General features: G+C 52.6%; 1 protein-coding gene across 4 annotated transcripts in view; it reads right to left on the bottom strand.

The window, feature by feature from the left end:
• Positions 1-25,253, bottom strand: part of ASIC1 (acid sensing ion channel subunit 1) — a 177,788-nt gene that overhangs the window by 22,024 nt on the left and 130,511 nt on the right. The window contains exon 1 of one of the 4 annotated variants that reach the window (XM_030554920.1): positions 2,675-3,292. The exons of the other annotated variants lie outside the window; for them this stretch is intronic. Coding sequence (XP_030410780.1) covers positions 2,675-3,292 — 618 coding nt within the window. Of the gene's footprint in view, positions 1-2,674; positions 3,293-25,253 lie in introns of those variants that run through there. 4 annotated transcript variants of the gene reach the window in all.

Below are 25,253 nucleotides of genomic sequence, written 5' to 3' on the forward strand. Positions count from 1 at the left end.
TAAATCCAAACCAAAGTCATGCATCTTGCCTTGGTGGCAATGACTCTGGGTGCTGAGACCCCATGTCTTTGCTCACTGTCCCCACAAGATCTGCCATGCTTGGAATTTGCCTGGCTTTGAGAGTCTAAGATTTCACTGTTTAAAAACAACAACAACAAAAGTGTTTCTAGTCTTTCTGGTTGGAAAGGAATCGATGCAGCGACATGTGCCAGAGCCTACAAAGAAAACAACAGAACTGAGAGGTGTGAGCGATCCCATTCAGTGCAATAGGTGGGTTAATGCTGAAATTTAAAGATGTCTGCTGAAATGGCAGCATGGTTAACAATTTAATTGCTGGTAGATTTAGTAGCAACATCTAGCTAATGTGGTAATCCCACAATTCCAAACTGCCCCACCCCAGTCTCCCTATGCCAAAGCCCTCAACTGCCCCTCCTTGGATGCCAAGACCTCTGGCTTCCCCATCCCAACAACATCTCTGATGCAGTTACATGCAGTCAGTGCTTGGGGAGAAGGGTAAAGATAATGGACATTAACAGACACATAAATCCCCAAGGGGCTATGCGGCCCCTATTGCCCAGGGCAGGGGTGGGGCTTGCTGCCTACGGTGTGGAGGGTAGGGACTGCTGCACAGAGTGTGACATTTATGACCCTGCAACCCTGAATCTCCCATCTTTCCCAGAGAAGCCAGGGCTCTGTGGTAGGATTTCAGACCCATGAACTGCCCAGCACATGGACCCCTGACTGCATCCCACAGCCCGACCAAGAAGTTGATTGTGGTTGTTTGCAGGGATAGAATCTCAGGATCTTCTTTAAAAGCACACACCTGGGCACCCGAGCTAAAGGGGACTCTCCAGTCACTGTTATTAACATAGAGACTATGAGACACAGCTGAGCTGCTCTGATTCCAGCCAGCAGAGGGCAGTGGAGTGCAGAGACACTGATTTTTTCCAGGACTGAGTTCCAGTTTTGCAGTCCCTCTGTGGGTGGGGCTTAGCACACCCCAGAGCTGGATGCCCATGAGACCCTGAGGCTGATGCAAAGACAGAGCTTCTATATGACTGAGCACATGAGAAAGTGCATCTCATCCACCCCACTGATTGTGTTTGGACATGGCCTAGCCTGTTACTGCTGATTGTACCTGCATTGGCACAAGAATGCGCTGAAGGAGCCCGACCCCAGTGCTGCCGCCATGGGAAGACCCCTGACTGCAGTGAGAGCCTGAGGGGCTGAGATGCCATATCTCCCATGGACGGCCTATAGAAAGGTGGGAGGAGAGAGATGTTTCTCCATGGCACTCCTATAGAGAGATGACAGGCGATAGCCCTGTAGGCACTTCCCCCATAGACAGAAGGGCAGGGAGTGGGTTCCAGTCCCCGCCAGCCTGTGGGGATGGGGCCCAGGAATCTCTGGGGAAAGGCTCTGTGTATCTTCCGATACCAGTTGGTCCTTCTGAACTTCTGCCTTTGGAAATGGTAAGTGTTGTGATTCTCAGGGCATAGGCTCCCCACTTCTACAGGGCCCCCTACAAGATGTTCCCTGCCAGCCACCCCGGGACATCAATAGCCCTGCTCCAATAGGGTCCTGCACCCAATGCTCCCTGCCAGCCACCACTGAGCCCTGCTCCAATAGGGCCCTGGACCCAGTGCTCCCTGTCTGCTACCTCTGGGGTATTCTATGGGGCTGCCTCCCTGCCAGCTGACATCAGGCAGCTGACAAAGAGAAATAAGATTTCAGTCACTGAACTTGCCCCAGGCGGGCAGCTGACAATCGCTCCCTGCCTTCGCTTCTCCTGCATCTCTCCCCCACCTCTCCAACCCATTTACTGTTAGTTCAGGTCATGATTTCTGTCTGTTACACATGGAGCATTTTAATTACAGCAAGCCGTTTGCCTGCCACGCAGGGAGCCTGCGGGCCCAGCTGGCCAGAGTCACAGCACCAAGGGAGTGGCATGAGACATATGAAGGGCCAACCTGAGCCAGGGCCCTTGGCTGCCAGAGCTGAGAACTAGATGCTCATCCTAGCAGCTAGTACATCTGTCTCAGCAGACCCCCCACTCTGGGGCAGACAGTCCCTCCTCCTCACCAAACCTGATGGAACTGGTAGTGGTGGAGGGGGAATGGGGCCTCAGCCCCCAATGAGGGGCTACAGCAAAGGCACGTGGGCTCCAGTAGAGGCAGGGGAAAGAGCAAAACAGCTGTAACAGTCCTCTATGCTGCAGGGAGCCGTTTATGGGGCCACAACTGCACTGAGAACCAGGTCTTCACGTGGAGCAGGAGCTCCTTAATGGTGGAAATTAAGCCAAGAGCAAGCTGGGATATCTGAGCCCCGTAAACATAGTGGGTCCCAATCACCGTTCTGCAAACATCACTCAGCCAGATCCTTGTGTCTGTTCAGGTTCCCCAGGTGACAAGGTTCCTGCTGGAGCCCAATAGCACTGCCTGGCCCCAGAATGGCATTGTCTGTGCCCATGGTAACAGGGCCCAGTGCTGTTATCACCATGTGGACCCTGCACAGCGGAGAGACAAACAGGCTAGCTAGGACAGGCCCAAGGACAGAGACCAGCTGTGGGACCAAGCTGCCCAGCTATGAGGGGCCCCTTGGCTCCCTGCTGGGTTTGTCCTTCCTCACATTACTGAGGGGGCAAAAGCTCCTGGCAGGAATGGGGCTTACTCACCACGGAGAAGTCCTCTGGCCCACACTCAGCCCCTTGGTAGCTGCAGTTCAGCAGCATGTCCTCCAGCTGGTGGCAAGTGCGGTTGTAGAAGTTGTACATGTTCAGGGGCTGCTCAAAGGCCTCAGGGCTGAGCTGGGCCAGGGGGAAGCCTGGCTCCGTCAAGTTCTCAGACATCAGGGGCGCAATGTAGAGCAGGTCCTCCTGGCTGAGCTGCGAAATCCGCAGGAGGTTGATATTGCAGAAGGTGATGGCTGGAAAGGTCATCTCGGGGCTATTCTGCTCATCCAGCAGCGTGACATGGTGGTACTCCAGGTAGTAGATGATGCGGTCAGCCACCTGGTAGAGGAACATGGAGAGGGAGAGCAGGAAGGCCAGTGCCCAGAGCATCTGCCGCACCCTGAAGCCGCCCTCCATGAAGATGTGGCTAGCTCCGTGCAGTGTGCAGCTGCTGGCAAAAGCCACAATGTCAGCGGCCGTCCTCTCCTCCTCCTCTTCATCCTCCTCCTGACCGTAAAGGAACTCGTCCACGCTGTCTTCTCCTCTCCCCATAGTCCCGTTGTCTCCACGCCCCTCCTCACTGGAGGAGAAGGAGATGGTGCAGAATATCTGGATGGGCATCCTGCAAGGGGGGGGGGTCCTGCCCCTCCTCAACCCTCCTTGTTCCACTGCTGGCCAGGGGGTCCTCAAGGGCTTTGGTCTGACCCTCTTGAGGGACAAAGGAAGAAAGATACGAGAGTGGGAGAGAGAGCTAGGGAGGACAGAGGGAGAGGAAAGTTGAGTAAAAAAGCAGGGAGGAGAGGGGGAGAGAGAGGAAATTAGAGTGACCAGATGGAGACAGGGGGTGGCAAAGGGAGAAGTGGAGACATGGAGAGAAAAAGGGAAGAGAGAAGAGACTGGAGGAGAGAAAGGGACAAATGAGGCATTATCGGAGAAGCAAGAAAGGAGGGGATGGGAGGAAGCTGAGTGAGCAGGAGTTCTGCAGCGCTCCCACCCAGCCCAATGAGGAGCCTAGTCTGGATTGTGGCTGGCAGGGCAAAGAAGAAAAGTGTTGCTGTCTCCAAAAGCTTTGCTGCTCAATTTGCTAACAAGTTGGGAGCTCCCAATCCCCTGAGCTCTGAGCCGAGTTGCAGCACTCCTGTGTGTCTGCGCGCTCTGGACGATCGTATGCGCGTGTGTGAGCGCGGAGCCTACAGCCCAGTGCTGCAAGCAGCCCGGCCAGCAGAGACCGGGCCTGCTGAATAATTGATCAGCATTCCCTGTCCTTGGAGCCGGAGGTGATGAGGGCTGGGGGGAGGAACGCAGTCCAGCCTGGAAGCCCCTGAGGGCCCGATGCACCCAGACCCCATCTTCCCAGGGCCAGGTTGTTTCCTGAACCCATGTCTCAGCCTGTTCTAACACCTCACAACTGTTTATCAAAAAGTGTCCAGAGCCAGAGAGAATATGGGACCCACCGCGCCCAAACCACAATGTCTGGAATTCAGACTACAGAGAATACGGGACCCAGAGACCCCAAACCACAGCGTATGAGGTTCATACCGAAGAGACTCCTCTGGTCATAAACCGATCAAGTTGGAGCCTTGTGCTGGGAAGCTGGATTTCTATTGCCCTTGCAGGACACAGACCATCTCAACCAGGCCCTGGACCTTCCCTGTGTACAGGGGCTTCCCAAATCTGCTACAGTCTCAGGGTGTGGGGCAGGAAGAAGATGCTGTTAGGTGAGCAGAAGAGGCAGCTGGCCTGAGTCTTGGAGAGCAATTTTAAAGTGGATCCTAAAATGAATGGGGAAGAAAGTGCTGGAGCTGCTAGGACTGAGGTGCTTGCGCTGTAAGGGGGTGGCAGCAGGGCCTGGAGAGCCGGCACCAGGAAAGCTGCAATAGCCCAGTTGAGAAAGAAGCTCCTTTTATTCTGATCTGCAACCTCCCTCATGGCAGTGCCTCCTCCCACGCAGAGCCTCGCCTGTGGTTTGCCTTCCCTGCACTCAGACCATTAGAAGGGGAGTCTGATGGGGCCACAGAGTAATTTCCAGACCATTTCTTGCACCGCAGTCGCTGCTTCCTAACCCAAGAGGGACGGGGAATGTTTAAACAGGCAGCACTTGCAGGCCTGAAAGAGCAGGCCGGGAAACTGGCCATTTGGGTGATGCCAACTCAGCATAAAGTGGACACAGCTCATCCCTCTGGCTTCACTGCTCGTGGGCTGCCTCCCCTCCTTAGCATCTGGGTAAGAGAGCCAAGTTCTCAGCACACCCAGTGGGAGGCCTGCACCCAGAAACCTAGTCCTGCTTTCAACTCCAGCCCCGTGGCAAGGGGGAGAATGGCGATGAAAGCCTTGGCTCTGGTATAACCTGAACATGCATGTGATCAGTGCTGCCGTTCTCTGAGCTGGGCCAAAGAGAGGGCTCATCTACAAACAGGGCTCCAGCCAAGGGGAGTGTGAGGGCTGCACCCTCAAGCACTGTCTGTGAAACAAGAAGGTCTCCTTCTGTGCCTCACTTTCCCCATCTGTGACACTTAGAATATGAAGGTGGGAGCTGGGCTCTAGCTCAGCTCTGCCATGGACTAGCCTAGGGCCAGATTCTCAAGAGAGCGCAGCACTTGGCAGCTAGCCTGTTCACAGTGATGCATGTGGCGGGGATTCCCCCTTGTCTCCTGTTTACCCTGAGCAGGTTGCACCATTGCTGGAGCCAATTCAGCAGCCACTGTTCATGGGAGGCCCTACCTAGGGATGACCTAACCAGGCACTGGCAGTGCTAGAAGGGATCAGCAGGGGGAAGATAGGGGGATCCAGAATGGCTGGGCATGGTTCTCTGAGTAGCTTTGAGCCAGGTTCCAGTTTGCCCCACTCCCAAGGACAGGATTCCTCCACTCAAAGCATAGCTGCCAAGGTGCAGAGATGGGAAAGGAGGTACTAGGAGCCCATTCCCTTTCTTTACCGGCCTGGGGGTGTGTGCACATGTTGGGGGGAGAAAGGATGGCTCAGGACTGGCCTGGAAGTCAGAAAGACCCAAGTTCAATTCCCAGCTCTGCCACAGACTCTCTGTGCCCCACTCCCCTAGCTGTACCATAGCCTGACCCTGCCTCCCTAGGGAGCATGAGAATAAATCTGTTACCAGCTGTGCAGCACTTGGACACCACAGTAACCGGGGCTCAGTACAGACCAGAGATAAGGGCTTTACCATGCCAAAGGTAGGTGTCTGCTCAGGGTGGGACATGTTCTTTATCGAGCAGCCACGCCTTGCCCAAAGCACTGGGCTCGTTACAGCGACACTGATGCCTTAGCAGCACAGCACCTTAAAGGCCTGTTGGAGGAGTGCTGCAGAGGATGGAACAATCCAACACCCACAAACAGGGCAGGGGTGGGGATTTAGTACTTCTTGTAAATAACTGAAAGGAGGACTCCCTTAAGAGGACTGGAAGAGCCAAAGCTATAATGAAAGCACTTCATCATCAGTGGGAGCCAGAAACCAGCCTTTTTACTCAGCTTAAACAACTCACAGAGATTTACTGCTTCCTTGGGCAGCACTGGATTTACTGCTCCCACACCCCTTGTGCACACTGAGGGAGAGAGAAAAGGGGGTCACCTGGTCCTGCAGGGAGCCCAGCCCACACAGTCCCCAGTCCTATGCCTTTCAAGCACTGGGCACAATCCCAGCACAATGTGCCAAATTCTCCTCTGGCAAATGCCAGCCCCACCCCACTGATTCCACTGGGGGCTGCCGGGGGGTGAGCAACCTTCTTCTGCTAGCCCCAACAGGCCCAGCTCACCCCAGGGGAACTTCACTGATGACGCTGCCCTAGTGAGTCGCGTCCCTCAGACTCTGCATAGGGCTTCCACTGTCTACTAAAAGGTGCTCTCAGCCCAGACCTTGCTGCAGCCGGGGCCAGAGGCAGGTTTAATGGCCCTCCCCCGACACTCCTTGATTTATTCTTTGACCCTTCTCCATCCCCTTCCCTCCCTTTGCTCACTTAGCACGGAGGCTCAGGTTACCCCAGACAAGAGGCACGCTGACACCCGAGCCAAGCAGGAAGGCGAGTGCCTGCAGCACTAAAGTGACCCTTGAAACCTGAGCCAGGCATTATGGCAGAAATATTCTGAAGGCAGGTTCCAGCAATTAAAAGCTCTTAGCACTAATGAGCCAGGCAGGGCAGCAGGGCAGGGTCTGTGCCCCCTTGCCTAATTAGTGTCCCCATTCCAGGTGGGGTGGGAGCTCTGTCAGCTCCTGTATTAACCTTGGCACAACTTGTCAGCTGGGAGACGACACTTCAATGGTGTCTGTCTCTTGGGTGAATCCTGACGAAGCTAGGCCCAGAGTGTGTCCATTGCAGCGCCTCATTGAATGTATCTACCCTGAGTTCAAATGCCCCTGACTGTCCTGCACCAGCTGACTGGGCTCCTGGGCTACAAAGGTGCAATATAGACATTCGGACTGGGCTGGAGCCTGGGCCCCAAGCCAGAACGTCCACACTGTAATTGTAGAGCCCTGCAGCCCACATCAGCTGACAGGGGCCAGCTGTACATTTTATTGAAGTGTAGACACCTTGTGAGGCCTGATTGCGGTGTACTGAGCACCCTTGACTCCCATGGGAAGGCAACGGAGGGCTCTGGCTGCCACACAGAATTGGGCCCTCAGTGAGGGGTTCTGTCTTGAACTAACCACTCCCAAGGCCTCTTTCAGCTATGTGTCCTCCAGGAACTAAATGATGCCAGGCTGCCGCCCACATCCACACACTGGGCCACAGCCCAGATTTAAGGACCCATGAATCCTTGTCTTGAATCACACGCCCCAGACCAGTTCACTGACAATACCATTATCTACGATGTGCTGCGTTGCACTATTTCTGCCTGTGTTTCTGGGCACGTGCACATGTGCTGTACAATGTGGCGCAGCAGGTAATTACTAGGGCCTGTGTAGCAAGAGTTGCATGGCCTGCAGGGGAGGGTGTTGCTGCAAACCCCAGTCTGTGTTATCCATGAGCCTTGGGCTGCACGTGCATCTGAGTTCCTAATTTAAGCTGCAGAAGGCTGGATCTCTGGATCCTTCCAGCTCTTCCCTTATCAATAATTATTGTTACCCTTTTTCAGGTAAGGCATGGGGGGGGCAGGGGGGAGGCACGTGGGAGATGTTAAAAATAAGACATGGAAACAGAACCAGTGCAGAGCTTGGGTGCTGCACCAGCTGGTGCCTGCGCCAGCCAAGTGCCTGCGTCTGCACTTCTGGATCCACTTCCATTCCGAGGTGCAGATCACTGAGCCAGTGCCCTGGGGGAGGTGGGGAGGGGAAAGGAGGCATATCCTGGGAATCACTGAGCCAGTCCCCATGGGTCCTTTGGGGCCAGGAAAGAAGCAGGACAGCTCGGTCCAAGGACAGCTACTACCTTAGGAATGCGCAGAGCGGATGCTGGTTCTGAAAGGCTCCAGGAGTTGATGGGACAGGAGAGAAGCAGCAAAGTGTGGGAACCAGAGGAGGCTTTTCTACCTCAACTTCAGCTTGAAAAGGCTGAATCTCTGCCTTTATCAACAGACTTCCAGTTCTCAGGGCCTGGCGTGAGAAGCCTGCGGGCTTTCTTAGAGTCCATAGGTGGATGGGAGAAGCCTGGGACCAAGAGTCCTCAGGGAGGGTGGCAGATGGAAGGGGCCTGCAGTCCCCCTGGGTGGGTGGGAGGAACCTGGGGGCCTGGGTCCCCCAGGATGGAAGGGAGCCTGGATCTGTGGCTGAAGTAGCCTCAGGTGAAGAGCTCCAATGACCTGCACACACTTGCATTGTTTGTCACTGAGCAGCCAGCAAGGAGCTCATGAATCTCCACGGCACTTCCTTAACTCAGCCACTATCTGCCCCAAGAAGGGAGGATGGTCCAGTGGTTGCAGCACTAGTCTGGTGCTCAGGAGATCTGGGTTCAATTATTTTCTTTGCTACAGATTCCCTTTGTGATCCTGGGCAAGTCCCTAAGTCTTTCTGTGCCTCAGTTCCCCCTATATGTGACAGAGGTGAGTAAAGAATTGCAAAGATTTTTGTTATTAGGGGACATAGAGGCCCCACAGCTAGAAAGAGAATCTTGGTCCCTTCTGCTGTCCATGCCAGGCCTACGTTTCTGCCGCGCCCCTCCTCAAGCTAGTTGGGATTTCAGTCATGATTTCTCCCTCCAGGACTTGGAGTAGTTTTGGTCATGCAGCCTGCTTTGTCTTCTTTGCCAGCATGATGACGATCAAAGCCATCGAGAACTGTCCCTGGCCCAGCTCTGACATGATCCTGTTGCTAGCATGTCACCAACTGCTGGGCTCCATCCCCCCTGCGGCGGAGAGCATCAGTAACATGAGTTAATAAGATGTTTCTCTCCCCCCTTCAGGAGGGAGTATGGAGAGGTAACTCCCAGCAGCTGCTTAATTCATGCCCAGCCTTGCTGGGAGACTGAACAGGAAACAAGCCCTCAAGGAGTGAGTGGTGGGAGAGCCTGGGAGGAGAGCAGGGCTCTGGAGCCACCCAGACTGAATACACACTGCTCTGTGCAGACCAGGCCGGGCACTGGGGCACAACACCAGCTACGTTTGCCTAGGGAAACCTCCCCAAAGCTACGGTGCTTGACCAGTTCCTGATCTGCCACACTTGTGCAGGGGCACCCTCAGACATTTCCCCCAGAGTATGCAGCTCCAATCCCTGCTGCAGCTGCTGGCCCCACTGCCTCGTCTGCTGAGTCCATGGCACACTCAACCCCCACCTTGCAGCCTGCCCCCTCCAGGTGCAATGTCATCCCCTTTCCTGAGAGGAAGAGGGAGAGGCCAGACCAGGTCCTGGTGCAGGAGTTGGTCCCATGTAGCAAGGAGGAGCAATGCTGGCCACCCCACTGCCCAGTATGCCCACTTAGGGTTGGCCCTGTGGCCCTTCTAATGTGATGGAGGACCACAAGCCAAACCTGACCAGCGCTGCAACCTTTCCCCATGTGCCCAGGGATCACAACACCACTCACTCAATTTCAGGAAACTGACGCACAAGGGCGGGCAGTGATTTGCCCAAGGTTACATACAATCAGCAGCTGATTTGGAATGAGGACCCAAGTGTGCTGGCTCCTAGGTCCCTGTTTTAATCATTAGACTCCACTGTCCTCCCAAGGTTGGGAAGAGAACATAGGAGTCCTGGCTCCCAGATTTCTGCTTTCCCCATTAGGCCAACTCTATGATGTGCTCTGAGCTACCTGTGCGATTCTGATGAGCTTCTCCATGCTCAGGGGATGTGCTACCTTAGGGGTGGCCAACCTGAGCCTGAGAAGGAGTCAGAATTTACCAATGTACATTGCCAAAGAGCCACGGTAATACATCAGCAGCCCCATCAGCCCCCCACCCCAGCACCTCCTGCCCACCGGCAGCCCTGCCAATCAGTACCTCCCCCTCCATCCCTGTGCTTCCTGCCTGCCGCGATCAGCCATTTCACAGTGTACAGGAGGCTCTGGGATGGAGGCAGGGGCAGCTCTATGTATTTTGCCACCCCAAGCACGGCAGTCAGTCGATTTTCGGCGGCATGCCTGCGGGAGGTCAGCTGGTCCTGTGCCTTCGGCATACCCGCTGCTGAATTGCCACCGAAGCCGTGGGACTGGCGGCCCTCCCGCAGGCATGCCACCGAAGGCAGCCTGACTGCCGCCCCCTGTGGCTTGCCACCCCAGGCACACGCTTGGAGGTGGGGAGGAGCAAGGGTGCAGCAAGCTCAGGGGAGCGGGCAGGAAAGGGGTGGAGTGGGGACAGGGCCTGGGGTTGAGCAGTGGAAAGTTGGCACCTGTAGCTCCAGCCCTGGAGTCAGCACTTATGCAAGGACCCACATATTAACCTCTGAAAAGCTGCATGCGGCTCCGAAGCAACAGGTTGGCCACCCCTGTGCTATCTGCCTTCCCCCACTCTGCCTCTTGAGGTTGGGCCTCTGGAGCTCTTACACCCACTGCTGTACAAGGGCCTGGACATGCTCTGGGTCAGTGAGCTGTAGGGCAGATCCCCGTCACTCTGTTACTACAGAGAGTGACTAATGGAAGGCTCTTCCCCTTGCTCTGTCCTGCAGTCCTGGGCGTGACCAGGTCTCATGCACCAAGATGTGCAGGGTTCTGGCTAGATGCCACAAAAGGCTAGTGGATGAGGCCTTCCTTTGCTGCCACTCCCCTGGAACTCTGATCCCGGCCACCTCCTTGGAGTCCAAGAGACAGGGTTCTGCAGGGCTGGTGGGAAGTGCAGAGAAAGCAGGCAGATCTGACAGCGGCAATGGGACATTTCACAGCCTCTAATGCCTTAATTGCAGGAGAGATCAAAGCCTGGACGGAGATATTCATAGTAATAAACCAATCCTCAAGAAGGTGGGTAGAAAACAACTTGTCAAGCATCACCTTATCCCAGGCCTTCAAGCAGCAATCACACACCAGAGAACCACCTTTCAGAGCCAGACCAATTCATTTAATAACCAGTATCAAATACTCTCCTCCTCCCTTTGGTAACATCACCAAGATCCAATGGGCTAAGAGAGACAGCAAGATCCAGTGGCTAGAGCAGGGGACTGGGAGCCAGCACTCCTGGGTTCTCTCTGAAGCTCAGGAAAGAAGAGATGCCTAGTGGTTGGAGATAGGGACTGAGAGCAATGTCCAGTGGTTAATGCACTTCCTGGCCTTTTGAGAGCTGCTGATTAATAATATTCACCCTTCTTCCTAGCACTGCAGTTTTAGCGAGGATGAGTGGAGGGGAAAGCAGAGGCTCCCTGGATTCTGCTCAGGTGGGGGCTGGTGGGAGAAGGGCTGCTTCCTGGCTAAAATAAGCAGTAATGGGGTATGAAGGTTCAGCCTCCGGTCCCCGCATGCTCTGAGTTTGCTCCCAGTAATCGGTTGTGTGGAGCAGCTGGTCTCTCTTAACCTCCCGAGGAGCTGGAATCATCAGGATTCAAGTGAACAGCTGTCCAGAGTAACCAGGAGTGGAATCCAGGGAATGAATATCTGATGGGGCAGCACAATGACACCAGGAGTCCATGGAGTCCTGCCTTCTCAGGGGGCCACACCACCCTGGGCTCTAGCAAAGAACAGCCTGGAGTGTGCATTAGAAGGACAGCCCCAGGGTGCAAGGAAGGGGAAGAGGCACAGTTCAGAACACACCAGGCTCCACTTATCCCTAGACTGAGACACCTCCCCCATCCTGAGACCCCTGATCTGACCCTAACCAGGGGCTGGGGAGACACTGGTTATATTCCAGCACTGGCAATTACATTTGCCCTCCGTAGACTCCCCAACATCAATGTCAGGCAGATCTGAGATTCTCTTTTATGTTCCATCCTGAAACTGCCATGAGGCTGTGAAACAGCCAATATGCTCCAAACCAGAGGTGGCTGCAACAGTTCCTCACTGCATGTATGTATACATTTTTAACACACACTCACTCTCTCTCTCTCTCTCTCCAAGATTAGATAGATAGATAGATAGGTAGATACTTCTTTGGGGTGAAAGGTCCTACAATGTAATTTATTGTTGTTATGACTTATTATTTGCTTAAGACCTGCCAAACTTGGAGCCTGGTGCCTGATATGTCCCACAGAGCCCAATACCCAACATGCCATGTCACACAGAGCCCAGTACCCAAGATGTTACATGGAGCCTGGTACCCTATTCGACACATCACATGGAGCCCAGTACCTGACTCGACAAGTCACACGGAGCCCAGTACCACACATGACACATGGCATGGAGCCCAGTATGAGAGATGACATGTTGCACAGACACATGGAGCCGAGTATCCAACACGAGACATCACATGAAACCCAGTACCCAAGATGTTACATGGAGCCCAGTACCCAATTCAACACGTCACGTGGAGCCCAGTACCTGACTTGACATCTCACACAGAGCCCAGTACTTGACACATCACAGGGACATGACACAACATGATACGTCACACAGAGACCAGTACCCAATTCAACACGTCACGTGGAGCCCAGTACCTGACACGTCACATGAAAGTTACTCTGGAGACACTTATTTCGTTTTCCTGTAAACAGCCTGACAGGGAGGGGAAAGGAATAAGTTGTTCCTGTCCCCAGATTTTATAGACGCTTTCAAAAGCCACTTAAGTTTGTCCCTGAAGGGAGCCCTTCCCTTCCCAGACAACGCTTGCAGTCAGGAAAGCAAACCAAACATTGGGCTGTTTTAAGGAATGAGACGGGGATGATGTGAAGCGTATCTAGCTGCCACTGGAGAATGCAATGGTCCCCGCCATCAGAATATTGTGCTCAGTTCTGGTCACCCCACTGCAGAAAGGATGGAGAGATTGGACAAGGGACCTTTCTCCAGCAGTGTATAGGGCCACCAACAGCCCCATGGGGCTGGAGGTGAATTCCCTCCACTCTCTAGGGCAGGTTATAATTCTCCATGAGGGGGTTCCTTACATTTTCCTCTGACACATCTGACCCACTTGATCAGGTCTGGAGCAGGGGACTGGGGAGGAGCCAGAGCTGCCAAATTTCCAGGCAGTAGGGTCCTCCCAGCCCACTGTTATTTTCCATCTCGACTAGGGAGGGGCCAGCGCAGTGCTGCCAGGAGCCCCTTCCATGCCGATAGGCTGTGACTGCCTAGGCAGCATTAGCTGATTAGTCAGAGCCAGGGAGAACCATGGAGCCTGTCTGTGTCCAGGAGCCTCAATTCAGAATCCTCTTCATAGCCCTCTGAGACAAGTCCTGCCTGATCCCCCTGAGGGCAGCGTGCTCAGGTCCAACCTGGCCTCTGGGAGAGTTCAGCTCCAGGTCTAAAGGTCACAGCTCAGCACATATCAAGGGACCTGTGGCTGCCCCACTAACTTTCTGGACTTCCTCCCATTGGGTACTTGTTCCTCTGGAGGCCACAAGATGGCAGCAACTCACTTGTGTCTGCCAGGAGAAGGGTCTGCTGGGCTGGAGTTTGGCTGGGCCTCTCCAGCTGGCAGAACCGAGTTCTGGGCTGACACACACAGGATGCTCTGTCGTTCAGTTAGGAAATCAGTGGGAATCCCTGTGCCAGATCCCAGCCATGGAGTTAAAGGTGTAGGGAAGGGTGGAGGGAATCTACTGTGCCTCTACTACTGCCAAGACCTCTTTGGTTGGTTAGTATCCCCATGTCAGGTTGGACCCTTCACACCTCGTGCTCCCCATGCTGAGATTAGGAAGGAAACAAGTGACTCTGAAGAGTAAAAGTATCTGCCCACAGTGAGAGACAGGACACACTCATCCACTGTACAGTGAAATTATACTAGAGCCCCTTCCCTGCCTTGGGACAGGAGGGGAATTCAGTCTCTGTTCAGTCCTTGGCTAATGAGAAGCCAATCAATGGTTTCCTGACATGGAAACCCATGTCCTAGGAATTGAGCTGAGAACGGCTCACTCATTTCACACCACCGAATGGCTTTGGGCACTAGTGACCTGAATTTAAACTTGCACCTCAAAGGGAAAAAGTTTGATGGCCAGTTTGTAAGCCAGCCAGGTGCCCCTGCCTGACCCAAGACGCTGCATCCCAGTGCCCACCGTCAGCGCCTCTGAGAAGAAAACCAGCGCGTGCCAGTTGGCCCCAGCTGCACCCCTGGAAGCTGCTTTGCTAATGCTACAGCACAGGGATGCTTGTGCCTGGGTGAGAGATTGGAACGCACAGTGGAGCAGCAGAGGCTGCTTAGCTAGAAAGTGGGTGGATGTCTCAGCCCAGTTCATCATTTCACTTGGGGCTGTCTGAGAAACTGAACAACGAGTCCAGCACTTGTTCTCTCTCTTTCTCATTCACCCTCACACACAAAATATCTCTCATCCCCTCAGTGAGCCTGGTTAGAGTTGCTCTTGCTCATCCGCATGCCCAGCTCACGGTGCTCATGCTCCCCAGTGGTGGTTCCACACTCTAGTCGAACCATCACATTCCCTGACATCAGAGACCTCTCTGGGATGCATGCTGGGGGGACATAGTATAGGGAGGCCAATTGACATGGTCTCCTTCTCACATCTGACAGCTTGGGCAGCTCCGCACAACTGGACTGCAGGTGATCTCCCGTTCAGACCAGGGGTCACCATGGTATGTTGGGAGTGTGGTCCATAACTCCCCATAGGGATCAGGTTTAAATCTAGAGTCTGGCGCCTCTAGGGTATAACTGGGGTTCAGAGCTGGAACAATAATACACAGCAGCAGGAGCCCCAGATCCATACAGGGAATGGAAGCCCTTCTGTTCCCAGGATGGTGTGAGCCCAGAACTCGAGTTAAAGATATGTCCTAGCACAAATGTAGAGTTGCTCCAGAGCACATTCCTGACCCCTCCCTCCCATCAAAGCTGCATGGATGCTGCTCCCTAACTCGCCCTCTGATGCCAGCTTGAGGATGTGGGGAGAAGGTGGGATCACCCACGCAGCTCTGATCAATGCCTGGACTAATCTTCTCTTGCCACCTACACCTCAGCTTCCCAGCTCCAGGCTCCCTCTTATCAGATCCTACCACCTTGCATCTGTTCCCTTCACCTGCCGAGCTGAGCGTGGCTTGTGTTATCCGGCTCTTTATCCCCAAGATTAGATGTGTCACAGTGGATTAGCATGTCACATTCTAATGCAGAAAAATTGATGATTAAAGAAAAATTGTGCCCATGTATAATTCACCCCCTCCTTTTCCTTCCACACCATGTCCCCATGGGCTCTGGGACCTAGAGGAATCCAACAAGAAGGTTCATGCACCACAGTTAGGGTAGAAGTAGCTTTCCTCACCCCTGACACCCTAAATTGGGGCTGGGGAGGTTAAGCCTAGTGTGCAGGAGAGCTATGCGGATGGATGGGAAATCCCCAAGGGAGAGGCCAGCAAGCCCAGAAAAGAGAGTGGACGGGGGTGGGGTGGAAGAAGTGTGTGTGTGTTGAGGGGACACTAAATGAACCGTACAGCAGGGATAACCCCAGCCTCCATCCCATAATAACCTAGGCAGTCTTTCCTGGCCTCCAGCCCATAACATCCTAGGGGCAGCCAGCCCCAACCTCCATAGTAATCAAACCCTAGGGGCTGCCCCACCCCTCATCCCTTTATGGATGGATTTAGCTGGTGAGCTGGAGTTATCTGGACACAGCTATGGTCCCAGGCACTTGCACCCTAGCTCTGCAGACACTCTGAGCTGCTCACCATTCCACTGAGAAGTGTTAAGAATCAATTTTTTAGCACAATTTTGCAATTATTCACAGTGTCTGGTAAAGGGGGAAGTAAAAAGGCCAGTAAAACCTTCATGTTCATGGCCTGGAGAAGGTACCTGCAGGAGCCTTGAGACCCCGGAACAGCTCCGGACTACACAAACAGCTCAGAGAGCCATACCATATTATGCTACCCTGCAGTTCTGGGACCCTCAGCGTCTGAGCACAAAAAAAGATCCTGCAGCCTTAGGAAAAGTAGAAATCCACCCAATACCCACAGCCTCTGTATTTCCATTTTCCAACCTCACTAATCAGATGAGATAAGGAAAAACACCTGGGGGAGAGAGGCACTGCAGGGGAAAAGATGCAGAGCACGGTGGGGACACAGACTGGGATTGCAGAGGTGGAGGAGACATAGGGGATGTGGCGGGAGAGATGGAGAATGTAGAAGGGGAGAGATGAAGAGCATATGGCTGTAGCTAAGGCTCTCTTTTAACGCGAGTGGAGCAGGAATTGCTGGGCCAGGAAGTTCCACTGTCCTTGACTCATTCTGTGGCCATAGGTGCAGCAGGATGGCTCAGGACAGCACCTGACATTACACACCATTGGAGCTGCAGCAGCCCCAAGGCCCCATGCAAAGAGCCTGTGCCCTGTGGATGAGAAGCTGAGTCAGGTCTATGTGTGGGAATCGCATGGGACTGGGAACAGCTTTGCCCATTCCCTTGTGGGAAGCAGTGCTGTCTAGCAATTAGAGCAGGGGGCTGAGAGCTGTGGGAAGAGGGAGTGGATAGAGTAGGTGAATGGGAGTCAGGCCTTGGTGATGGTGTAGAGTGTGGCCTGTGGATCAGAGCCAGAGAGGACCTGGAAATCAAGGTTCCATCCCCATCTACGGGAGGGAGTGTGCTGCCAGCCGCAAGTCAGGCCTCAGGATTCTTGTCCTGCTGTGCTGCCTGGCAGAATTTACCGGTGGCTCAGTGAGCTCAAAAAGCAGCAAAGAATCCTGTGGCACCTTATAGACTAACGGACGTTTTGGAGCATGAGCTTTCGTGGGTGAATACCCACTTCCTCAGATGCATCTCCAAAACGTCTGTTAGTCTATAAGGTGCCACAGGATTCTTTGCTGCTTTTCCAGATCCAGACTAACACGGCTCCCCTCTGATCAGTGAGCTCAGTTGCTGGAATTTACCAGCTTCACACTAGAGGAGTCACAGACCCAACGTACTATCAAAGGAGCCGTTTTTATTCTTCAGTCCCAGAGCTTGAAATGCCAAATGCTGCACAAAGTTCACCATTCTGCCACCAGCACCATGTGCCCTCTCTCCCCAGGGACATTCTCACTGCTTGGGGGGAGCTGGAGATTCTCCAAACCATTCTGGGTGACCCTGGGAACAGTGATGGGTCCTGGCCTGATACCTCTCCCTGAACCAGGCAGGAAGGCAATTCCAGGATTATCAAGAGAGACTAGACAGGGTCAGAGATGCTGGGAGCAGTGAGCATGGAGCAGGCATAGCCACCCTGGGACAGATGTTCCCCAGATCTCACCCCATGGAGCCTTTGGGAGACACAAGGAGAGGAGGGGAGATGGGTCTGGGCAGCACTGGGGCCTAAAGGGAAGGGTATTGAGAAGACCCAGGGCCGTGGGCTCAGCAGAAATCCGTGGAGGGGAGGGGCTATGGGAGCAAGGAGGCCCCTGGGAGGGGGGGAGCAAGGCAACCCCATCCTGTCTCCCCATCTATCCTGTCTCCCATTCCGCTTGACCCTGTCCTCTTCTGTCTCACCCCATTCTTCCCAGCGTGGATCTGTCCCGTCCCATTCAAAACTGTTCTGCTCTGCTCCCACCCTGTCATATTCCCCAATATCATCCCAATCCCTCCAGCCTGTCCAACCCCCTACATCTCACCCCCCATCAGCCCTCTCGCCCTGCCTTCATCCCCATCCTGTCCCCCTACATCCCATCCTACTTCATTCCAATCTCCATGGCTTCATCCCCTATATCCCACCCCACATGACCCCAAACTCCCTTGGCTCATCCTGTCAGCCCTGTCCCACCCCCCTACATAGAATCATAGACTATCAGGGTTGGAAGGGACCTCAGGAGGTATCTAGTCCAACCCCCTGCTCAAAGCAGGACCAATCCCAACTAAATCATCCCAGCCAGGGCTTTGGCAAGCCGGGCCTTAAAGACCCTAAGGAAGGAGATTCCACCACCTTCTTAGGTAACTCATTCCAGTGCTTCACCACTCCTTAAGTGAAAAAGTTTTTCCTACTAGCCAACCTAAACCTCCCCCACTGCAACTTGAGACTATTACTCCTTGTTCTGTCATCTGCTACCACTGAGAACAGTCTAGATCCATCCTCTTTGGAAACCCCTTTCAGGTAGTTGAAAGCAGCTATCAAATCCTGCCTCATTCTTTTCTTCTGCAGACTAAACAATCCCAGTTCCCTCAGCCTCGCCTCATAAGTCATGTGCTTCAGCCCCCTGATCATTTTTGTTGCCCTCCCCTGGACTCTTTCCAATTTTCCCACATCCTTCTTGTAGTGTGAGGTTCAAAACTGGACACAGTACTCCAGATGAGGCCTCACCAATACTGAATAGAGGGGAATAATCACATCCCTCGATCTGCTGGCAATGCTCCTACTTATAGAGCCCAAAATGCCGTTAGCATTCTTGGCAACGAGGGCACACTGTTGACTCATATGCAGCTTCTCATCCACTGTAATCCCTAGGTCCTTTTCTGCAGAACTGCTGCCTAGTCACTTGGTCCCTAGTCTGTAGCAGTGCATGGGATTCTTCCATCCTAAGCGCAGAACTCTGCAATTGTCCTTATTGAACCTCATCAGATTTCTTTTGGCCCAATCCTCTAACCTGTCCAGGTCCCTCTGTATCCTATCCCTACCTTCCAGAGTATTTACCATTCCTCCCAGTTTAGTGTCACCTGCAAACTTGCTGAGGATGCAATCCACGCCATCCTCCAGATCATTAATGAAGATATTGAACAAAACTGGCCCCAGGACCAACCCTTGAGGCACTCCGATCCCCTGTCAATCACCCCAATCCCCCAGCTCTGTCCCTTTTAATCCATGTGACTCACAGGCTGGTCTCCTCTGGAGAATAAATCATCTAACAGGACAGGAAAACCAAACAACGATGGATATTTATGTCACTACCTGGCACTCCAGCCCCCTATGCCCCACTCCCACAGGCAGAGCTGTCTGGGTGCACCCAGGAATCTTTGTTTGAAAGCCCTGCAGGTCTGGGGATTCCTGGAACCCGATGGGGACCTGGACTTTGGAGGCACAGACAGGCTCACAACTCCAACTCACTTCCCTGACAAAGGAGCCCATGCAGGAAAGAATCCAGAACAGCAGTGTGGATGCTTAAGAGAGATGGAGAGGGGAAGGGAGGGAGGGAGAGAGAAAGGGACAAAGGCGGCAGTCCGATGTAGAGGGAGAGGTTGCTCACCTTGTGCAGTAACTGGAGTTCTTCAGGATGTGTCCCCCTAGGGTGCTCTACTTGAGGTGCACATGGTGATTGGGGATTTTCAGTAGCAGATCCTGTTTGGACTATACATGTGCTCTCCCTTCTATAGAGCTGTGTGGGCACACCATCCTCAGTTCCTTCTCCACTATGAAGTCCCAAAGATGAGACTCCAAAGCAGAGGGGAAGGAAGGTAGGCAGTAGAGCACCCAAAGTGAGGGCATCTCGAAGAATTCCAGTTACTGTGCAAGGTGAGTAACCTCTTCTTCTTTGAATAGTGTCTTTATGGGGACTCCACTTCAGGTGACTTCTGAGCAGTATCTGCAGCAGCAGGAGGATATGGGTAGATACACATAGAAAACACTTTTTCTCCAAGGGATGAGAAATGCATTTCCAAAAATTGATGACCCAGACCTGCTCTCAAGCAGAATTTCTTGAACTTTCTGCTGGTGGCAGCTGCAAAGAGGTCCACTTTTGGAAACCTCCAAATTAGGAACACATGTTTGAGAGTCTGAGGGTCAAGTAGCTGCTCATAATCTTAGGAGAAATGCCTGCTAAGATTGTCAGCCATAGCGTTTTGAATGCCTGGAAGTTAAGGATTGATTTACACCAGTTCCAGAGATTCACTGCTTTGGCACAGAGGGATGGGGATTTCCCTCCCTCCCCCCGATGATGATGTATGTAAAACATGCAGGTTATGTTGTACGACTTGATTTTCATGGATTGGCCCCTGATGTTGGGGGGGAAGTGTATACAGGCATTCTTGACAGCTCTTAATTCCAGGAAGCTGATGTGAAGACGAGACTCTTGGGTAGACATTTGCTGGGAATGGTGAGTGTCCCTAGATGTGCTTCCCAGCCCATGAGGGATACAACCAAAGTTATGGTGACTGTTGGAGAAGGTTGGCTGAAAGTAACTCCTGCACACACTTTGGAAGGATCTTTCCACCAACTGAGTAAATCCGGAATTCAACAAGGGACAGAAGCCATCCTGCCTAGACTGTGTTTGTTTGGAGTCTAAACTGTTCTGAGCCATCCCTGAAAGCAGCAAAGGTGCAACCTGGAATATTGGGCATGCTGCCATGTGTCCCAATAGTTGAAGGCAATTTCTTGTTGATGTCTGTGGGCTTATTTGAAACCTCTAAGTTCCAAGTATGGAGAGATTCATCCGTGGACTTGGAGAAAAGCTTAAGTCCATAAAAAGGAAGGTCTTCTCAGTATTCTGGCCTTTCCTAGGAAAGCTACACAATGTAGCAAAGATACGCTGTGCATGACGAGAGCAATAAAGAAGGAGCAGGCTGAGTGTCGGCTGCATCTAGGGAGGCTTGCAAGAAGACTCTTACTAAGAGCTGACCTAGAGCTGTGATGGCCTTGAACTGCTCACAAGGTTTCACAGCAAGGTGGTCAATAAAATAGTTGAATTTATCATAATTGGTATAGATGTACTTTGCCATTCGAGCTTGATCATTTACAATCTGAAATTGCAGCATGGGCAAGAAGTAGCAAACCAGTCAATGTGCTTCTGGTGTTTATCGTGGCGTGTAGACTTTGCATGATGTTGACAGCCTATACAACTAAAAAATTTGGTGGAGGTGGGAGAACAAAAATTCGGGCAGTGAGACAGTGAGAAAACGAGGTGCTCTGCTCCCATCTCTCTTTTGGCTACAGCCCAGCTCCTGTTCCACCCATGCAGCCTCGTTTCTGCACAGCAGGGTTCCTGTGCCTTTTCTTTACACTTTGGATCTCAGCAGACCTTCCCCATGTGGGCCTTGGCGGCACCAGCCCTCTCCTGCGGGTCGGGTGACCATGGACAGTCCCGATATTTGGGGCTTTTTGCTATATAGGCTCCTATTACCCCCCACCCCCGTCCTGATTTTTCACACTTGCTGTCTGGTCACCCTACCTGCGGGTGCAGCCCTTGAATATACAAGCTCTCACACAGACATGTGAAAGGGAAGAAATGTTCTAAACTCCCCCTCGTGCCTCCAGCAACTAACAAAGATCCTCAGCATGGCCCTGTTTCGCTCTCTTCTGGGTTATCAGCCATGGTGCCTGACATCTCCTGCAATAGACTTTAATAAAAGGCACATTATGGTGAGTAATGCGCTAAGTGGACTTCATTATGGACTCAGTGCCTCCTTGGCTCCCATTGCTTTATATTATTTTATATCAGAACAGCCTTATCTTCTCTCCAAACCCTTCCATTTAAACCCCATTAATCTTTCAAATCCTCCCTGCTTTTCCCAGCACTGCTCTGCTGAGCATTCTCCCAGACCTCCCCAGCCCACCCTGCCATGCCTCTGTCTGTGGCTACTTGCCCTGGCACTGTGCTGTGCAAAGCCTCCAGCACACAAATGTTTATGCTTCACAAATCCAGGTGGCGTTCCTCTGGGCGACGTCTGCTGGCTCCTTTGCACCTTCGAGAAGCAGTGGGTGCTGTCTGGAGTTCTCTGCTTCGTGTCCCCGTCAGGTTCTCTTTGTTTAGCCCTATGACCTCACTCCTGTCCCTGTTATATCTTTCGTTGTCCTCCGTAATTAATTGAGATCCCAGACTTTGTGGTTCCTCCCCTTAGGCTGGGGGAGGTCCTTCCAGGATCCCAACAGGACCAGACTCCTGCACCTAACTGGTCTGGGTCTGTCACAAATGATTAAAGATGAGCAACACAGATCAAATTAAACAAGCTAGGAGGAGGCTCCATGCTCCCATGTCATTGGCTTCCAATCAGAGTCTCAATTTTCCATTCACCCTGAAGTGCAGGGACTACTTCACCCACTGCTAAGGCACAGACAGAGCCGTCCAGCAGCATGTACGATGCTGCACAATGGCTCTGGGCAGGAGGTGAACTAGAAGGGCACCTGCCCCCACCTGTCCTGCCAGCAAGCGTCAATCTTCCTCCCAAGCGAGCCCTCCTACAGGGCACATTTATGGCTCATGCTGTCTTTGGCCTTTGTGTGGAGGTGGGTGACAAGGGGTAATTAGCATCACTGTAGAGGTTGGGAGTTGGGCTGAGCCCTGTCACACTCATTTTAAAAAGGTCAAAGCCATCAGGTGGCAATGGCTGTCCATCTGGTTCCCACCCAGCAACCTAGAGGTGAACTTCTCCATGACCCACACCATCCTGCCTACTGAGGCCAGGAGCACTGGCAAAAACAGAGCCACGAAAAGTCTGTGTGATTTTTTGTTTACCATCCAAAGTGACAGAAGCCAAATGTGGCACCAGGAATCCTGGTTTAGGGCTCAGACACCCATTGCCAGCTCTAAGTCCAAAGCAAACAATTTTAGATGAGCAAGAGCCCCCCGAAAGCAAGAGGTTATCCTGCGCAATGGGCTGCACCTGCCAAGCTAGGTTAATCCTGTGTTATTGGCCAGCTGCAGCTTTCTGAGTGAAATCACTCTCTGCCCTGGGCCTTTGTTAAACATCCTGGGATCAAATTCCCTGTGATGTTTAATGAGAATCAACTCACATCAAGAAATAATAAGGGGATGATAAAGAGAAGAAAGAGCCAGCAGCAGCTCCAGCCACTGGCCTACTGGCTGGGAGGGGCTGTCCCGAACACTTCAATCCCAGAACTGGCAGAGCCAGCACAATGCCATTATGGAGGGAAGCCAGTGCCAGTGTAATCCCAGAATAGAGAGAAATTAACCCCAGTGTGATCCCAGTTGAGCAGCACATATGCCCAGTACAAACCCAGTCTGAGCAGCAGCTCGCCCCAGTATGAACCAGTATAAGAAGTTAATTTGAATATATAAACCCTGTGCAAACAGTAACTAGTCCCCATGTAAAACCAGTAGAGTCACCACTGAATCCAGATTGGAACTAACATGGCTAATGCTGTCCCAGTTTGAAACCAGCTTCTTCAGTCTCATCTGGTGTTCAGAACAAAACCACTATGGACAGAATCAAACCAGTCAAAAGAAGCTGATCCTGGTACGAGAGAGGCCTCACATCAGCAAACTCCCTAGAAGGGAGGCAGCAACAGCACCTAGTCTGGCATCAGCAGCGAGCATAGGAAGCACCAGAGTGAAGCAAGCTGTCGCCAAAACTGCTGTTTGTTGACCCAAACAGTGAGTGCGTCCACACCACAAGGAGACTTTTGTCTGGGAAAATGTCCGATTTTGGCAACAAAATACATCCACCCTCATGACAGATTTACATCTTTTTCCTCTACATTTTTGTTGACAAAGTGCAAGTGTAGACATCATGCTTCATTTCATCACTTTAATCGGCTTCCAGGAGGTTCCCCACAATGCCCATCCTGATTGCTCTGGTCAGCAGTTTGAACTCCACTACCCTGCAGCCAGGTAAACCACCATCCAGATGCTCCTCCCCCTTAGAAGCCCCAGGAATTTTTGAAATTCCATTTCCTGTTTGCTCAGTTGTGGAGAGGTCTCATCACATCTTCCCAGGTGACTATGGTGGGTTATCGCAGCAAATGTTCTCCCGCTCGGACCACTGCAGAGCTGCTGGAGCTGCTCAGTATATGGGGAGAGGAGGCTGTGCAGCCCCAGCTGTGTGTGAGCCGTAGGAACTGGGATATCTACGGGCAGATTTCTGGAGGCTTGTGCAGAAAGGGTTATGACCGGGACACCCTGCAGTGCAGAGCAAAGATAAAGGAGCAGAGGCAGGCGTACCATAAGGTGAGGGAGGCAAACCGTCGCTCAGGTGCTTCACCTAAGACCTGCTGGTTCTATAAGGAGCTGGAAGCTATCTTCAGTGGCAACCTCACCTCCATTGCCGGGAGCCCCGTGGATACTTCAGAGGGCACAGAGGCGGCGGAGAGAAGACCTAACCCACAAGATGAAGTTCTTGATGAAGAGGTGGAGTTAGATGAGGATATGCAGCTCCTGGCGGGGTCGCCTGGTGGTGCAGGCAGACAGGAGCTGTTCTCCACTCCAGAGGTGTCTAGCCAGTCTCAGCAATTGCTCTCTGGACAGCAAGAAGCAGGAGATAAGACTCCTGTTAAGTGACTGTGGCTTGTGTAGTGCGGAGGTGGGTTCAGGGCATAGAAATATGTGAGGCTAGTTGTGTTTCTGTGAGCTGGACATTTCCATGTGTAGCTAATCAGTATAGCAGAACAGAGTGTTGATGCACGCCAAGATCTCACAGGAATTCTCCAGAGAGATCTCCAGGAAAGTTTCTTGGAGGTACTTGGTAATCCTCTGCCAAAGGTTCCGTGGCAGAACAGCTTTGTTCCTTCCCTCATTGAAGGAAACTTTCCTGTGCTATTCGGCAAACACTTGTGCAGGGACCAAAGCAGCACATAGGTGAGCAGCAGAAGGTGCAGGGAGGAAGCCACAAGCATCGAGTAGATGTACCTTCATTTCCCTGCTTACCCTTAGCAGTGAGATGTCTGCTAGAATTACCGTGCCTGTGGAAAAGTGTGGAAGGATTTTAGAATTTGTTCCCTAGAATGATGCACCACTATCCTCGCAAAGAGTCTGTGCTCTTTTCCCCATGCAGAGCCCTCCACCCCCACCAACACTCACCATGTTTTGAGTGTTTGCAGAGATGTGTGCCTGGCTAGGGTCAGTGAGACAGTGATAGCAATTTTGCAAAAGGTGTATTTAACAGAAATGTTTCAATGCTGTGTGTGAATTTAACAATCCTGCTTCTGTGCGTTGTCCCCTATACTTCACCAGATGTGGCCTTCAGGAACGCACCCTGGCCGAGCATCTCTGCCAGATAAGGAAGTGTCCAAGACACAGCAAAGGAGACATGTTCTGGGAGGTCCTGAAGTGCTCCAATGCAGAAAAAAGGGAACAAAAGGAGAGCTGGGAAGCCGAACGGCAGGACAGAAAAGAGAATCGCATGTTTGTTAAAGACGCTACCGGGCAGATGATTAAAGTAATGGAGGAGCAAATGCAGATGCTGAAGTCCTTAATAATGCTACAGACTGAGCAGATCAGTACTCGACCTCCACTGCAGGATATTCAGAACCCTTTTCCATGCCCCTCCCCCAACTCTGCCCACACATTCCTTTCCA

This window comes from Gopherus evgoodei, chromosome 3 (assembly GCF_007399415.2).
Source record: "Gopherus evgoodei ecotype Sinaloan lineage chromosome 3, rGopEvg1_v1.p, whole genome shotgun sequence".
Lineage (NCBI taxonomy): Eukaryota > Metazoa > Chordata > Testudines > Testudinidae > Gopherus > Gopherus evgoodei.